Raw genomic sequence first — 18,888 nt, forward strand, 5'->3', positions numbered from 1 at the left:
TATATATATATATATATATATATATATATATATATATATATATATATATATATATATATTACGAGAGAGAGAGAGAGAGAGAGAGAGAGAGAGAGAGAGAGAGAGAGAGAGAGAGAGGGAAGGGGTGAGGGTGTGTGTGCAAGAGAAGGTCAAAGCGATTATACCATTGGAAATGTGTAATGTAATCGTAATTTCACTACCGTAAACGTTTGCACTGACAACGCATGAAGAAGGTGTATTGGTTGTATAAAACGTTTACTTGTTATAAGGATCGTAACGTGCATCGATGCGTCAGGCAACTCATCAGTTTTGCCGCGCACATTCGTTGATCGTATGACAACATCAATCCCTTTTTCCTGTGTTTAAAATAATGACAGTTGACTACCACCTTCTAGTTTGTATGACAGGTCAACTCATTCAAGTGAATGATCTACGGGCAAATCTTTCAGCAAACACAAACACGTATAAATATGTTTAATAATGTTAAGTTCGGCGACTCAGACTGTGACACAACTGGCAACTATCTCGCAGCCTGTAACTCTGTTAGCTGTGAGTCTAGTTAGACGGGTCGCCGACTCGCGGCAGGCCAGTGTCCTACGGTCGGTTGTAAAGGGTACGCACCACAACTGTTCTGGGAACACTAACACTGGTGTCGTAGTGTTTTGATTTGATGACGCTGAAACTACGTGTGATGAAAGTGAAAGTGTGTTGATATAATGTGCAGCTGTGACCTCTGATTCCCAAAGACGATTATAAGTTAAATATTTCTTTCGATCACGTTTATATGTTATGCTAGCCAAGGCTACAGATACTTCTGTGTTGCATTTTTGCTTATGCTGAATACAAAAGGGGAAGATGGTGTAGACGAATAGTGAAAGGCATACGAATGCAAGGAAAATTAATGGTGAGATGATGATGATATCACATCGTGACGACAATTTCCTCTTGTTAGTACAATACGTAATGAGCGTTTAGAGGCTGCATGCAAATTGTAAGTGGCTCGCCTTAGCAGTAGCAGACGATAGCGAAAGTACGATCACATTATTAGAAGAATTGTAAAAGTGAAAAGTAGCAGGGCGTTCATCCCAGCCCAGCCTCATGACAGCAACACCGCCTACGTCAGGGGAAGAATTCATTGATTAGTTGTGTTGTCAGTGTTGTACGGATAAGAAACGGCGTGATGTGCCAGACAGTACATGGGGAGTTGGGGTCTTTGGCATGGGGCCCTACGGCCACGGGAGGCACCCTGAGAGTGCCAAGACCAGACATCCAGTGCCACCACCACCCACCACCACACAACCAAAACAAACCCCACAACCCCTGCTTCCTCCCCTCCTCCTCCTACTGCAAGGGCGTAGCCAACACGTGTCGACAGCTGCCGCTCCTCGTAGCATGTAGGCAGGGACCTACTCTGAAGTCACTCCTGCTGGTGGCGTTGACGCTGGTTGTGATGGTCCCGGGGGCGTGGTGCCATCCCACCATAAGTCGTGATGAGATTTGGAAGAGATGGGTACCCAGACAACGCAGAGAACTCATCAACGATGAAACGGTATGTCTTCATGTGTCCGTCTCCTTATTGCCAGTGACCTTGCCCCTCTCCTCTCGTCAGCACCAACTCAGCCAGATTTGGTTGTTTATGAATATCAATAATGTACCCATGTCTGTGAGTGTGTATGCGTGTATGTGTTTGTATGTTTTTAATTAATCTTGCGATAAGTACACTTGTCCCAAAATTATATGAATAAGTACCATTGCAGCCTAGGCGCATATATATATATATATATATATATATATATATATATATATATATATATATATATATATATATATATATGTATATATATATATATATGTATATATATGTATATGTATATATATATATATATATATATATATATATATATATATATATATATATATATATATATATATATATATATATATATATATATATATATATTATATATATATATATTCCTTAACTTGTTTTAGCACGTTTGCATAGACCTAATTTCTCGACTACTCTCAGACCTGGTAAGCTTTTTCGATGGAAGTTTGTCCGTCGTAGTGTCATAAGTATGTGTGTCTGGAATAAACTTTTTACGTTTTCGAATTCCCGAGAACAACTGGATCCTTATGTTAAGGGAATTCAGTTTGTTCTAAGGGCGGTCACGTCTCCTAAGAGGAGATAAGTTAGAAATGGTGAAAGTTAGGTGGGTCATTTTATAATATCAAGAACTACTGGACTAGAAATGACAAGACTTCACGTGAAAATTCGATATGCATGTTTGGTCAAACCATGGCCGGTGGGGCCACAATGGTGGTCCTTGGTTTTAGGTAGATATATAAAGAAAAAAATTCTTAAAAACTTTCTTCTCAAGAACAATAGGGCTGCAGTTTGTCAAATTATTATGCAGTCATCTTCATGTAGAATAGATGACAGTTTTTTTAAACCATACCTCCAAGGGTGGTGTCACTGTAAGGGTTCAAAGTTTTATAGAAGAATTTGTTGGTAAATTCTCAATCATAAATTATATACAATGCGAGTGCAGCTAGGTCTGTGTGGCTCCAGGGAGCACCGTGGCTGTTCAGTGCTCCAAGTTAATTAATTATTATTCTTGTGATTTTACTTCGGCTTCCTCTTATTGCCTTGTTATTATACAGAGCACATTCAGAGCATTGTGTGGCGTTAGGTAATTCCTTGTATGTAAACACTTGTAATATGGGTTTATAGCGTATATGCAAAACAAGAAAATAAATACAGTAAAATCGTGTAATTAATGACTTATTTTGTCATTTGTTTTTCTTTGTTATTTCTCTTTCATGGTTTATTTTTTTTCTTTCCCATTCATATTTGGCTGCTATCCCAATTGCAATCCTTGTGCTTGTAGTATCAAACTTTCCCAGCTAGCGTTGCAGTTTGGTTTCTGTTAATTATTATTATTATTATTTTTATTATTATTATTATCATCTAGTCTAGATCCTGTGTGTTGGTCGTTGTTTTTGATGCCATAAATGCCAACCGAACCTGATGAGAAAACTAAGTTGTGGTCACATAATGAGCATTGGTACTCAATGTAGCCAAGCAATACGAACGAGGAAGGAATACATTTATTTTACTCATGACGCCAAACTCTGAATTAGTATCCTAGGTTTCTTAGGACGGTCTTCCCCTTGGCTTTTCATTCAGGTCCTTGACCCGATAGAGGGTGGTGATTCCCTTCCACCCCCCTCAGCGATTCAGCTCACAGTTCCCCCATTCAATCTCTTGGCTGTAGCATAGTGAAGGGTAGGGGGAGACAGACCATGCCCCACTCACCCCGTTTCTTTGGTTACGTTTGGGCGTCTGTCGTTTTCTGCATGTTTTGGGTTTTTCTTAAATTTACTGTATTTCGTTAAAATTATTCTAGACTGTTAGACGTCAGAAGAGGAAAAGAATCAGATCCTTTCGATTCTTTAGGTATGATGTTGCTGACTAGACCTGTGATTATTTCTTGATCCCAGCTGACATTGTCCCATTCACAACTGAGTCGCTTGGGATCGAACCAAGGTTCTTGCAAATGCGAGCCCAGTTCTTTACCACTGAGCTACTATCCACTATTTACATACATGCGTACATATAATATATATATATATATATATATATATATTATATATATATATATATATATATATATATATATATATACATATATATACATGTGTGTGTGTGTGTGTGTGTGTGTGTGTGTGTATCAAATATTAAGCAAAAACTATGGATTAATACCGGATTCGATATATCTTGGGGATAGCTTACCCCCAAAGGAAATCGTGCCTTGATAAGGGCTTTTGCGTCGACCAGGATTCGAATCATGGCCAGGTTTAGAAATTACGATAAACAGGAATTTTAACCACTCGGCTATCAAGAGAGGTATAGGCTAAGTTGATATCAACTCTGCTGTACATATTCTTGTTGAATTCAGGCTATGCATTTAGAATCGATATCAACCTATCTCCACCATGATAGCTGACTGGCAAGTTTGTAACACTTAGCTAATTATGAATTTTTATCACTTATACACGCGTGACTTTTTTATATTCACAAATACTAAGCCACAAATATTTTTTAATGTCGAATTCATCATACCTTGGGAATAACTAAAACCCAAAGGGTTTTACAGTACCAGGCTTCTTACTTAACCTATATAGGCTATATGTATGTTATATATAGGCTATGTATATATGTACGAATGTCTGTATATATATCTATAAGTTTATAGCACCGTAGCCGTTATTAGTTTTTTCTTAAATGTATCTTTGTCGAAAAGATTTTCTATTTTCATCAGTTAGCTGGAATAACAGATTAGCAGTTATGCAAGGAACTTTTTTGGATCATTTAAAGCATTTTAATGGCCTGAGCGTTGCTGGACTTAGATAGTTCAGAAATGATCAGACTATTTTAGTACTTTAAATGATAAAGAATTTCCTTGAATGATTTGTAATCTGTTATTCCAGTGACTTGGTGAAGATAAAAAATCTTTTCGAAATTTGCCATTGCAATAATGTAAGGAGTAATTAATCAGTATTTGATATTTTACTGGGAAAATTTATTGTTTGACTGATTGGTTCATGTAGGTGTCGTTGCAACTTTTTTTTTTTTAGCGACTTCATACATAGGCTATGTAGGCTATTTGATCATACACAGTTTGGATGAAAACGTGATCACATTCCATGAAGTAGCATTCACCCAGTCCTTGTGCAGTTCTTAAAACATCTTCATGTCTCACATAAGAGGGCCTATTCCAGCAGCGTTTACGTCTTTTTTTTTTGGTGGGGGGGTGGTGTGGATGGGGACCAGGAATTTACCTTCTGCATATTCTACCAGGGATACTCGTTGTGCCATAACGAAATTTTATGGGAAAGCTGAAAAGGAATCTCAGACAGAATGTGTTCTTTGTAATTCGGAAGTTCATTTTGGATATTGGCAAGTGGGTTATTTGGGAAGAGTAATCGGCATTTTCAGATCCTCTAACCTTGCTGGGATGTTGTAAGTTATCATCATCACATTGTAAATATTCTTAGCATGCAAATATATACCATATATATATATATGTATATACTGTATATATATATATATATATATATATATATATATATATATATATATATATATATATATATATATATATATATAATATATATATATAAAGTAAGAAGTCAGATATTGTAAGACACTGCCAGGTAGCTGGCATAGGCATAGTTACGAATACTCTTCATTTACAATTCTTTCACAAATTTATGGAACCAATTATCATTACTAGCTAAATACTCTGCGTCATTTCTGCAGTCTTTTAGCCAAAAGAAATGAAAAAACGGTAGTATAATTGCAGCCTCTCTTATAATCCACGAGTGTCAACGATCCTATATCTCTAGAAGATTGGTCCTTAGTTTTATGCAAAAAGGTTTCTATTTGCGCACAGAATGAAGACCAAAGCTTCGGGATTTATTGAATGTAATCAGATCACCCTTGAGGTTTGCAGCTAACTCATTTTGCATCTAGGGAGAACTAATAAGAGCAACAGAAGTTACGTTATGTGTGTAGCATATTGTTCTGTTTTATTTTTATGGTCAAGACTCAGTCAGTAGCAAAAACCAAAAGAGAAAAAATAACCATTGGCTCGAGGATTCTAAACTGTGGAACAACAGATATGTTAGCTTCGAGTTCGTAAGAAAAAGTCTGGATGTTCGTAAGAAAAAGTCTGGATGTTTATAGATAATGCTTTTCTGATAAAGTTTTAGTACTTAAAATCAATTTGAATAAGGCTGGCCTCCTATAAGATGTCAAAGTTGGTCTTAGGTGGATTAAACTTATAAGTGAATTATGTTTCGGTATTGACAGGCATTTGGTGAAGTGATATGGCCTACATTACTTTTCCTGTTCCCCTACCGTCTTTCCTGCTTGAAAAAGCTCACGAAGATATTGTGAATGTGAATATGTTTAGTGGGAAAGGTTGAGTCATATTAAAAGGCTTTTGCAACTCGCCTTTTAATGTGAAGTCCAATCAGCTTGCATTCATTATTCAGTATTTTTGACGGCGTTACTCCGTATGACGTTATTTCTTAGATAGGTCGTAATTCTTTAATATATGCAATATTATTCATGGCCCTTTTTTTCTTTCCTTTATATTTTCATCTTTTCCTCTTTACTACGTATGTCTAATTGAGAAAATGATGTAAGATTTTCCATCCTAAGTAATTTGTTTATTTTGAGCAAAGAAATCTCTCGCCACGCCACGAAAAGTACCGCGGCGTTTCTATATTGACTGATCAAATTAGACTTCATATTTCGCCCGAATGATTTTTTTCATGCGTCTGTTACTATTTGTGATATGGAGTTAAGCTGATTTCTCGGTCTGGGAACTGTTGTGTTCATTGTGGGGGTTTCCTCTGATAATGAGAGCCAGGTGATGCTATCGTTACGCTATTTTTGTAGACAGAAACATCGAGAATGTTATGACTTTGGAGTATGGGGTTGTTTTCGCCTGCTGTGTTTCTTGTTTCAAAGAGATCCGCAAAAACATCGCCAGGGAGTTTTATGATGCTTTTTAGGGACGTCACCATTTGGCCAAAGACTATAATCTGTTAAAGTTTACAACACTGCCAAAATATAAAATGCGCTTGGCCCTTGACCAACCCTTTCCGAAAGGTCAGTGAAGATCTGTGACAGGTTTTAACGAATGTTCAGCTGAGGACTTTCATCTGAGATTGTTGACTTGAGTTTATAAATTTATATGTACTCTTGTCAGCCGTTTGCAGACATTATCCAGTGGTCTTTAATTTGATTTTGTCATTAAGAATTTAACTGCTTATCTTTTTTTTTTGTAGATACTGTTCAATAGTCGTTTAGTTGAATTTTTTTTCCTACTACGCGAATTTTCATGCCAGTTCTTACAGAACCTGCTCAGCTATGGTCGTTTACTTATGGCTATAGCCTACATGCAGCCTATAGTACTGAATTATATTTTCCTAGCTTATTTAAATGCAAAGAAATAATATGGATGTGGCGATCACTATGCAATCTTTGGAAAACACAGCAGTACTAAGCTCTTGTTTCCATGGTTCGTGGTTCGCTGCCGACCTACTGCTGACTAACCCATCCTACTGTAAATCGGTTCTAGCATCTGCTGGGCTTAGAAAAAAAAGGCGTAGGGCCAGCAAGATCACCCCAAGAAACAGAAGACTAATATCTACTGTATAGGCTATGTATGTATTTATGTAGGCTATGTATGTATGTATGTGCAACGAGGAAGAATAAGGCACAATCTTTAAATCCGGACTGGTTTCGCCTTTGACTGGGTGGATAAATGATGGTAAAAATGTACAAATCGGTGGGTAGGGTGACATTTCAAACGAACACACACAGCGTAAATTTCTACCACTGTGGAGTTGTCTTAATTACAAGCGAAAACTGGCAGGATTTGTACCCAGTTTCCCATTTTTCCCTGTGGTGCACGTGCATATTTAAAGCTTGTGTTACGGAGATTTCAAGCACACACACATATATGCATATGCGTATATGTCTACGTGTGTGTGTATTTGTTTAGAGGCCTGGTCCCTATACTAATGTATATATTAATCAACATTGCCACTTTCTTCTCTGTTATTTTTCTATATGATAATACCGCTAATTGTTAGTAAATTACTTTGCCTTTTGTTGCTCTATTCTTCTGATTGATATTTTTCATCTGCCATTATCATTCTTGTATAATTAGCCTATTCTTCCCTTAGTAGTATGTTTTACAATTACTTTATTTACTTTCCATCCTATGTATTCTATGACTTAACACACACACATATATTATATATATAATATATATCTATTATATATATATATGTTTATGTGTATATATATACATACATATATAGGCTACATACATACATATATATATTGGGCGACCCACGAAGGTGTTACTCCCCTTTATTGTGGGTTGATTCGTCTGGAGTGCCTTGTTGGTCACCCTTTCAAATAATGACCAAACCGTGTGTTACTCATTTCTGCTGATCACAAGACTACCGGTATTGTAAAGATCTTTTATAGAACAGAGATGAGGTGTAGTCATTTGTGTAGATGGTGTTGTAATTGATACTGTTATAATGAAATGTGGTTTGCCGTAACTGGAAAGGTGAAGGTTAGGAGACTTCAAAAGTTGTCACGACAGAATGAGGTGTTGGATTCTTTAGAGGAACAGAAGGATACTTGTGGCCTTGAGATTCTTGCCTTTTTTTCCTTTTTTTTGCCGGGACGAATGTCCCGGAAAGGATGCAAGTTCATGCGTGCGTGAAATAGACATTAATTTGTTCCATCTCCCTCTCTTTCGAGTTGATTATATCATTAATGCTAAATTAAATTTAGGACTCGGTTATTTTTAAATTATAGTTTCCATTACTCTTAAGAGTGTCTTCCGGTGTGCTTGGAGTTGCACTTTAAATATAAATCCAGATATGAAAATTTACCTGGTATTAGAAAAACTATCAACTTCTCGATTTTCATCGTGTTCTTTGTATGCGATTAAACTCATTAAACTGATCACTTGAGTTTGAAAATAAGAGGAGGAGAGACAAGAAGTGTGGATGTCTTTGTGTTGAGGTCCCTGGGTACCTAGGGGGTGTAGGAAGTACCAGGTGAACGGGGTTAGGGCTTGAGAGAGGGTGGGAGTTGGGAGAGGGGAGTTGTGTCATTATTCCAGACGTAATGAAGGTTTGGGGGGTCAGGAAGGAGAAGGGGGTGGAGTAAGAGTTGATGACCCCATGGTCTTCCAGACGTAAACAACACAACAGATGAGTCATTCTTTCTCGGTGGAGGTAATGCTGTTACATTTTAAACCCAGTATTGATATAATCTCTTTCTCTCGCTGGCACGATATTGGCGCGAGTTTCATTAGTTGCCCTTGCTTCTCTGTTGATATGAGGAGCAAATTAGGCTGGTCATGTACTGGTTTTCAGTCAACCATAGTGGGTCGTAGCTGAGGAAGTGGAAAAGTGTAAGGCTAGAATAATTAACCCATTGACAAAATATATCCTATCAAATCAAGTATATATATATATATATATATATATATATATATATATATATATATATATATATATATATATATAAAATATATATGGTAAATGATACTGCGTAATATTTATACTTACTTGGTAATATGTGAACAGGATATTATTTGCCGAGTTCTTGTGAAATGTTCCTAAGATTAGAAAAAGCAAGGCTCAAGGAAAGTTCGATTTTAGAACTTTTAAAATGATGTTTGGTATTTTTTTTTTTTTTTTTTTTTTTAGTTTCCTCTGAGTTAAATGTAGTGATAAACCCAGAGCTGATGTTTTCTCAGAATGCCGGAAGTGGGTTTGCAGTTTGTTTACATTTATCTTTCGGGAGTTCCTTGTTTATTTAGATCTCTCACTCTCCCGTTTGCCAGACCTCTTTTCCGTGCTAGTATCGTCTAATATATATAATCAGAGGACTTTGTATGGAATACGGAGCTGTGGTTAACTGACGGAGGTGTGATGTGAAGGTTCTTGAAGTAAAAGGTTTAGAATTGAATGGGTTTCTTAGGGGAGATTCAATGTTTTATGCTGAGATTGGAATCAGTGTGAAATATGCAGGTGAGAGAGAATCTTAGAGTAAAAGTAGGGATCGTTAAGGTTGTGTTCTTGTCCTTTGGCTGTTTAATAGTTACATAGATAGATGTGATGAGAAACTAGTTCCTTTAAAGGAGGCTGTTTAATAATTAGGCTACATAGATGTGATGTGAAACTAGTTCCTTTGGCTGTTTAATAATTACATAAATGTGATGTGAGACCAGTTCCTTTGGCTGTTTTATAATTACATAGATATGATGTAAACCTAGTTTCTTTGGCTGTTTAGTAATTACATAGATGTGCTGTGAATATAGTTCCTTTGGCTGTTTAATAAAGTATACCTTAGTTTTACCAGACCACTGAGCTGATTAACAGCTCTCCTAGGGCTGGCCCGAAGGATTAGACTTATTTTACGTGGCTAAGAACCAATTGGTTACTTAGCAACGGAACCTACAGCTTATTGTGGAATCCGAACCACATTATAGCGAGAAGTGAATTTCTATCACCAGAAATAAATTCCTCTAACTCTTCATCAGCCGGCCGCGGGAATTGAACTCCGGCCCATCGAGTGACAGTCTGAAGCTCAACCGACTCGGCCAACAAAGGGCTTGGCTGTTTAATAACTACAGGGATGTGATGTGAGAATAGTTCCTTTGGTTGTTTAATATTTACGTAGATGTGATGTGGGACTAGTTCCTTTGGCTGTTTAATAATTACATAGATGTGATGTGAGACTAGTTCGTTTGGCTGTTTAATAACTACATAGATGTGATGTGAGACTAGTTCCTGTGGCTGCTTAATAATTACATAGGTGTGATGTGAAACTAGTTCCTTTGGCTGTTTAATAATTACGTAGACGTGATGGAGACTAATTTTAGAGGAAGAGCAAAATGACGTAGGTGTAAGTTTGTAAAAGTGAGTGAGGTTTGTCAGCTGAATGTGGAGTGGGGGCCGAATTGATAAAGATCATAGGAGAAATGGCGAGAAACAACCTAGTTTTTTATTATTTTGTTTTTACTTTGTAACGCCATGATTATTTATATAGGCCCATTTGTCATAATTGGCATTCCCAGAATTATTATTGTCATTTTCAAGCATTATTTTGTGCTTTTGTGTGATGATTGCATCTTTTACTGAGCATTAAAAACAAGTAAAAACATACAGGATAATATAATGGCCACAATCTCTAACCTCGCAATTTTGTAACATCGAAATCGCTGAAAGCCTCGACCTTCAGTTTTCTTCCCGACCATGGATTTCAATCTCATATGAGAAGACTCAACATTCATTTCCTTAAGGGGAAGCGTATCTAGTTTGTTAGAAAATAGCGAAGTGGCAATTAAAAATTACTGCACTGATGGAAGTGACAAGTAGATTCCTTCCCTTACATTTCTGGTTGTCCAAGTGTCTAAATCTAAATTGTCGTCGAAGATGAAATTAACCTGAAATTTAGAAGTACAAGTAATGATTCATGCCTCACTTGGGGTTTCTGTATAGTACAAAATCCTACGTTGTGTTTCATACTCGAATTTCATGGCTGCCAATGTTAGTCACTCCAGAAATCGACTTAGCCTAGAGGAGATGAGTAGTGACGTGTATTAACGGTCTGTAAAATAATGTATTAGAATTGGTTTCTGGAGACTAGCCAATTCAAGTATGTTAATTCCGCACGTTAAATTATTTTTACAAAGTTTTTGCGAATTCTGGCATGGTAGTCTCTCTCTCTCTCTCTCTCTCTCTCTCTCTCTCTCTCTCTCTCTCTCTCTCTCTCTCTCTCAGATATTTTTTATGCAGTTTAACAAAATGAGTTAAATCACACACAGGTTAGGATTAGAAAAATCAAAGCAGTCCATTTGATTTAAATGTAAATCCACAGCCTTTTAACGCATCTTCCTCATTCTTGCCTCGCCTTCTTCACCACAAGACTGAATAATAAATTCCAAGATATGGCCATTTACTTGGCGGGTGTGGGATCTACTGTGAGAAATATCTCCCTTCCGTCATCAAAACAAGGTAGTTTGGACCATACATTCGCGTCTTGAACAAGCTCCTTTGTATTGTAGATCATCTTGTATGTTACGGTGTTATGGTTCTCCCGAGGGTCGTCCCCCTGAGGTGATACCGCTGACCTTTCGTCGTAAAGCTGGGAAAAACTACTGTTATGTCAGTGGCTATCAGCTGCAAGGATGGGATGGGAAAATTCTCTCTCTCTCTCTCTCTCTCTCAGCATTAATTACGAATGCCTGCCAGTTTGTCAGGTTAGCTGTTTTGTTGCTTGTCTGTCTATGAATGTGCAGGATCAAATTATTATGTATGTTTAGTATTAACAGACACTTATATGGAACATGCCCAAAAATGTCATTAACTTGTAAAATAAGCTTCCATAAAGTTGCACTCTGCCGACTTTCAAAGGCGTTAATTTCCTGTCTCTCCTTTTTCCATTTAAAAGAATTTTTTTTATGAAAGGGTTCATATCGGCCATTATGTTTACTGAAGAATATTATAAAAGATTTATTAACAAAAGTGCGGTATTACTGCTTCATTGTAGCCAGAGAAGTTCTTTATCATCCCTATGTGTAGGTATCATGCAACTCATTATTTTTCTTAACGCACGCTATGTTTTGCCCTCTGAAAGTTTAGAGAGGGAATCTACATAATTGATCATTGCAATTCTTTGAGAATAAAGACTTCTTTCTTCTGTTTTCGGAGTTTTGGAATGCCCAGGTTTCAAAGCTGTTATTGCTTTACTTATAGGACTTCTGAAATGATAGGATGCGCTTCCTTATCTTATGTAAGTATCGCTGCACAGCATACTTTGGAGGCAATAACAATCATAAATCGGATGTTTACAGCAGTAAATGTGTCTCGCTGTTAAACTTCTCAGGTCCAGGGGTCCTTTATTCCACACACCGTTGGACTGTGGACCTGTCTCCCTGAGGATGTGTAATTGGAACTTCGTAAGTTCAAGCGAAGATGCAGCGCATTAATACCCTAAAACATTTTTCTTATATTTTAATAATTTACTTACAATTTTATCTATTTATTTATTAATTTGTATATTTATTTTTTCTTGTGTAATAACTGATTTTTTTTTTATTTCCTATTACATTTTGGTACTCCTTTCAAATGAACACCATAATACTCTTTGGAAGCTTGAATTTCAAGTTAGTGAGCCCAGTGTGCTTGTTCCATAAGAATAGGGTACTTCTGAATAATAATAATAATAACTCCTTTTGTTTGTTTGAGGGTACATGCCAACTACAGTTTCCAAAGATCCCAGTGTGATAGTCGTTGATTTGGAAGGGAGCCAATAACAGCAATTCGATCCTGCTCTGGCAACCAAGTTGCGTGCACGCAATGGGCAGTAATGCTTGAAGGAACCATTCCTCATTCATTCGTTTAGGCCTGTGTGTCCTTTGTCATGATACCTCGAATCCTCTTTCGCTTATTACTTGTCGTTTTTTCATTATGAGATCCTTGCTTTTAGTTCACTGCCAAGAATATTTCTCCCCTACACACTCCTCTCTTTCCTCTCTTGCACGGTTTACGTTTCTCCCTCCCTCTTGGTTGTTGGCAGCCAGCGATGCAGAGGGGAAGGAAACACAATAAAGAAATTGTTAGGAAGGGTACCTGTCTCTGTCTCTCTCTCTCTCTCTCTCTCTCTCTCTCTCTCTCTCTCTCTCTCTCTCAGCATTAATTACGAATGTCTGCCAGTATGTCAGGTTAGCTGTTTTGCTACTCTTGTCTACTTATGGATGTGTGTGATCAAATTATTATGTATATTCAGTAGTAACAGACACTTAGGCCTATATGGAACATGCCCAAAAATGTCATTAACTTGTAAAATAAGCTTCCATAAAGCCCACTCCTGAATGAGAAAACAAAGGCAATAAAATAACTATAATATAATATATAATATATATATATATATATATATATATATATATATATATATATATATATGTGTGTGTGTGTGTGTGTGTGTGTGTGATATATAGGCTATACATGAACAGCCGAATTTCACATAAACCCCATGTGTCAGAGCATTGGAGGTGATATATATATATATATATATATATATATATATATATATATATATATATATATATATATATATATATATATATATATATATATATATATATAGTATATGCCTGTGTATATATATATATATATATATATATATATATATATATATATATATATATATATACATGAAAATGTGAGTGTATGGTTTTTGTTATGTACACTAGTGATTATTTTATATTTACAGTTACTAAGCCACAAATATCGTTTAATATCGAATTCAACTCACCTTGGGAATAACTTACACCCATAGAGAATTATAAGAGTACTTCTGAGCAGACCGGGATGCGAACCTAGGCCTTAGATTTAGAAACACTGGATGGAAATTATTTCCATGGTATAGCAAATTCGATATTAAACGATATTTGTGGCTTTATATATATATATATATATATATATATATATATATATATATATATATATATATATATATATATATATATATAATGTAATTTATGATAAGTTGTTTCCCGTATCAAGGGCGGCTCTAAAGAAAGAAAAAATGGAAAGATCATCAATAATCTTTTAATATTTATACGTATATACATTTATAAATATGTATATATATATATATATATATATATATATATATATATATATATATAGCCATAATTTGTATTATATATGGGAGATACCTGAGTTATATTTGAGACTGAATGAAGCCGTATAAATAAGCAATTATATTATACTGCTGAACGTTGTTTTGTTTTATGCATGATTAATTGACCCTGTCCTATTGTCATGGAATGTATGTTATCGAAATTAGGAAACCTGTAAATGAGAGAGAGAGAGAGAGAGAGAGAGAGAGAGAGAGAGAAAAGTTCAATGGGTTCAGGTGAGGGAAGGGTGTGGGTGAATTGTGTGGGTGAACTGCCTCTATTTGGGGTAGGGCGAGAGAAAGGGAAGATGGGTGACTTCATTGGGTGAAGGCTAAGCACGAGAGCAGGGCGCTCGCCTTATTCACCTTCACTTTCTTTCTTTCTTCTCTTCCTTGTTCCCCCCTCTCCCCCCCTCCCCAAACCCCACGACCTCCATATGATCTCGCCAATTACCTGTTTGGTTTTTATTTGTAGTCTATTTGACATTGTTTGGCCCCTACTATCTCCTACCATTACTGTACTCTTTTCGTTTTCTAGCCTCACTACTACTACTACTACTACTACTACTACTACTACTACTACTACTACTACTAATAATACTACTACTAATAATAATAATAATAATAATAATAATAATTTAGTACTTTGTTTCATGGTCCATGGTCAAATGCAAAAAAAAAAGAATGCATTTACAAAATACAGGATAAAATACATTAGCAAAAAATAAAAAGAATTGTAACAGATTCACTAATACTTATAGTTGTATTAATAATGATAATACGTTTGGTATAGGCTACATAGTAGTGATGATTTTAGCTAACGTTACTGAGTATGATTCACAGTTGGCCAGACTATAAAGCTGCTAAAACGCTCAAGATGACTATTGAGTAGGCGATGAGTTATTTATAAATGGGGCGATGCCTTTTGCCCAGGAATATATCCAAATGAAATTTAAATAATGTTTTAAACAGGAATGACCAGTGCTTAATAATGGTCCTTAAAGGCTTCGCACCAATCAGTTCAGTTGTACATATCACTTAAATTCCACTGATTTATTTTTGGTTGATTTTATTTTTATTTGCGTTTTACTTATAGGGATGGCCATCTTCAACTATCAGTTGTTTCAGTAGGAGGAATAGTATCAGCATTGTTGCTATTATATTCATGCCCAAGGAAATGTTATTGTTTTGGAAAATTGTTATGCACGATTGATTGTTAGTTTAACCAATAAGCAAATCAGAGAAGAGAGAATAGCTTAATATGAAGCCACGAAGGAAAAGGGAATTTCGTCTTATTACCAATAAGACGAAAGTACTTGGCATCTCGTTGTTTCATTTTTCCTTCGAGGCTGTAATTTTGTTCGTATATTCATCACGTTTTTACCTTTTTCGTGATTTAAAGTCAAATATGTACATATGTTCATATATAATATAGTATGTGTCCACATAAAGAAAGAGATCGAATTGGTTAATTATGAAAGATTCCATTGACGGTACTAATAAGAAAATTATCGCCGGACTGATGACAAAAAAATGAACACACATTTAGAGGGAACTGCGATACCGATATAATATAAAGTCTTATGGCGCTTTGCTTGATCATATTAAGGTGCTAAATTTACAATAAAAGTATTTTTTCCCAACAGGAATTTGTGAAAAGTTTTCCACAGTGAAAAGGCTTATTTAAATAAGTTTTTTTCAGGCAATACTAATTTTGTGGATGTTTGTAGACATTTAAAAACATGTCTAATTGACATTTATCCCACATGAAGAACTTGTTACTGAAAAAAATGTTTAGCAGGTTACATTCAGTCGTAGCACTCCACTTTTTTTAGGCCTCTATGTTACAGATAATTTTTCCCATTTGATAATCTGATTTATTTTGTAGATTGCTGCACCCATCATAGTCGCTCAGTAGGTAGCCACCTGAAGGTTTCAAGGTTTATTTTCCCTACGGGACATAACGTATCCTGCAGACCTCACATTCGGTGTCCACCTCAGTGATTAGAGATTCATTCCGCTAATGCACCTAATCTTTGGAGCCCTGTTCTTCGCAAAGAACCACCGGAATTGAGGAATGGGAGCTAAAAAAAAAAAAAAAAAAAAAATTGCGTTTTTTCCTAATAAAGTGCCGGAAATGGGTCGATTTCAGATGGGTCTTTGGACTCGCGTGGGATCACGACAGGATTAGGGTGTCCCGCAGGAAGTGGTGTCATAAGGAAGCAATTACCAGGGACAGTGCGGTCGTTATGATAGGCAAGAAGTTAATTAACGCGGTGACTGATTGGTTTCAGTAAGAATACTAATTGAAGGTCCAGTGGCCAATCGAAAAACTTCCTTTCATTAATGCTTGTTCGTTTTAGTTTTTTGAAGATGATTGATCTAGTGTTGATTGATTTTGGCTACTGTTGTCGTCTGTCTTGTGTAACTGCTAATGCAAGAAAGATTAATAATTCCTGTTTTTAAGTTTACTGTTACATCACCACGTTGTCGCTCTACTAGGCCAGAGGTTCTTTTCATTTCCATACCTCTGACCGACTGGCGTCGTGTAAGTTGACGCTTTTCAGCTAATCTTAAGCTCAAAGGTTTCATGAAAACAAAAATTTAGTGTCACAGCGCAAAGACTATATAGGGATTCTATGGCGCTGCATATATTTATCCTTTCTTGTTACACTGGTGGAGCGTTATATGACTTGTTCTTCCAGGCCCCCGTTTTGCTATCTTGAAAGCTTAATGAGATTCTTCCATTGTTCCAGTTGATGAGACGTATATCGTATTGATGGTTATTATTAATACGAACGTGCACAGTGGGACAGCAGTTATTATTATTATTGTTATTATGGTTATTATTATTATATTAATGTTATTAACGAAAGTAGCCGTAGTGCTGCATGTAGGTATTTGTGGATTTGTTCTGTTAGAGGAATCTAGAAATACAAAATAAAAAGACGCAGAGTAACTTTTTTAAAGATTTTCACTGTAGCATTGGAATGAGACTGTTACACCAGTACATCCATTGTTTTCCTTTCAGTTGACTGTCCAACGCCTTTAATTTTCCCCTCCTAATTTTCACCTTATATTCAAGAACAAATCCTTCAAGTAAGCTCCAGAAGACATGTGACCACCTGGTCTCGCTAAACTAATAATAATAATAATAATAATAATAATAATAATAATAATAATAATAATAATAATAATAATAATAATAATTATTATTATTATTATTATTATTATATTAACATTATTATTATTAATAATAATAATAATATTATTATTATTATTAACGACTTTTACATGAGCATGCAATGAGTTTAGGGAGTTAGTTTTCCGGTCCTTAGCAGTTTTTGTAGGATGCAGTTGCCTTTCTCATCCTGGTTATGACCCACCGTACTTAACTAACTGCCTGATTTTCAAGTTACTTAAATCTCGTGAGAGCATGGGGATGAGTTATGGCTGAGGAGGAGGAGGAGGAGGAGGAGACGGAGGAGGAGGAGGAGGCGGAGGCGGCAGCGCACGGAGTAGGGTATATCGCGTGCTCCCATGCAGTGTCTCGCGTGCTTAATAATAGATGAGCGCGGGGAACGTCTAACTTGTTTGTCCTGTCGTTCCATATTTTCTTTGTCCTGAGACGTTGCTTGCCCGCTTCGGTACGGTACACGGCGCTTGCCATTGTTGAGCATGCGTAATGTGGTTGCATTGTGGTTGGCTTTTATGGCAGGTGCTATTTGCAATCATCGGAAATCTGAAAACGATTGTATACTTGCACAGCATATGCTAAGGAACTCTCATGGGAATAAGCCTATGTATACTGCTTGTGGCATATATTTCATGTATGAAAGTCAGCCTTCTTTGCTCTCATCCTAACTCGAGGTCATTAGTAAGATAAGTTGGTCACTGAGGGTAACTCAGACGTTATTGTTGTGTAGAATAATGACGGCTGTATTCCACCTTTTATCAGTTTGCAATTTATCAAATTGTAGATCTTTTTGTCCCTAGTGAAGCAGATAAAACGTAGGACAGTCGTAGTCTTGAATTAGAAACGACAAGTGATACTCAACCAGATGATAAATATTTATCATGACTAATTTCTTTGGAATTTTTGGCCAAAATACTGGGTATATGACCTTTTTTTAGGTTCGTTCATCTCAATCCTCGTTATTAGAAACCCTCAGGGATGTTTGGTTAGGGCCACTGGAGATAAGGCAGAATTTAAGATAAGATTTCTGCATGTAGGCCTAATTAGATATGACTAATGCTATAGGGTACTGCATTTTACTTGAGCTGACAAGTTGTTCCTTAGATATGAAGCTAATATTTGACGTGCATTTGTTTGGTTAAGGTTTTTTAATGTATTGAACGAATGGCTCCATTGAACATTGATGCTCGTGGTGTGTAAGTTATGGCGTGTAACTTGCCATAATTGGTTTACGGTTGTGCTATCCAGCAAGAGTAACGATTGACTGAGCGCTGTCATCAATATTCATAGTATCAGTTTGCGCTGACGGCCAACAGGGGTGAATCGCTCATCGCAGCACTTGCAGATTAGTTTTAACTGACTTCTATCACAAAGCGTACAGTAGGCTTAG

At 36.4% G+C, this 18,888-nt stretch overlaps 1 protein-coding gene across 1 annotated transcript in view; it reads left to right on the forward strand.

Moving 5' to 3' along the window:
* The first annotated feature begins 588 nt into the window (after window positions 1–588).
* LOC136832183 (matrix metalloproteinase-25-like) overlaps window positions 589–18,888 on the forward strand; it is a 584,911-nt gene continuing 566,611 nt past the window's right edge. Inside the window, 1 exon segment of the mRNA XM_067092945.1 lies at window positions 589–1,549. Coding sequence (XP_066949046.1) covers window positions 1,181–1,549 — 369 coding nt within the window. The 5' untranslated portion in view covers window positions 589–1,180.

This window comes from Macrobrachium rosenbergii, chromosome 49 (assembly GCF_040412425.1).
Source record: "Macrobrachium rosenbergii isolate ZJJX-2024 chromosome 49, ASM4041242v1, whole genome shotgun sequence".
NCBI classification, from domain to species: Eukaryota; Metazoa; Arthropoda; class Malacostraca; order Decapoda; family Palaemonidae; genus Macrobrachium; species Macrobrachium rosenbergii.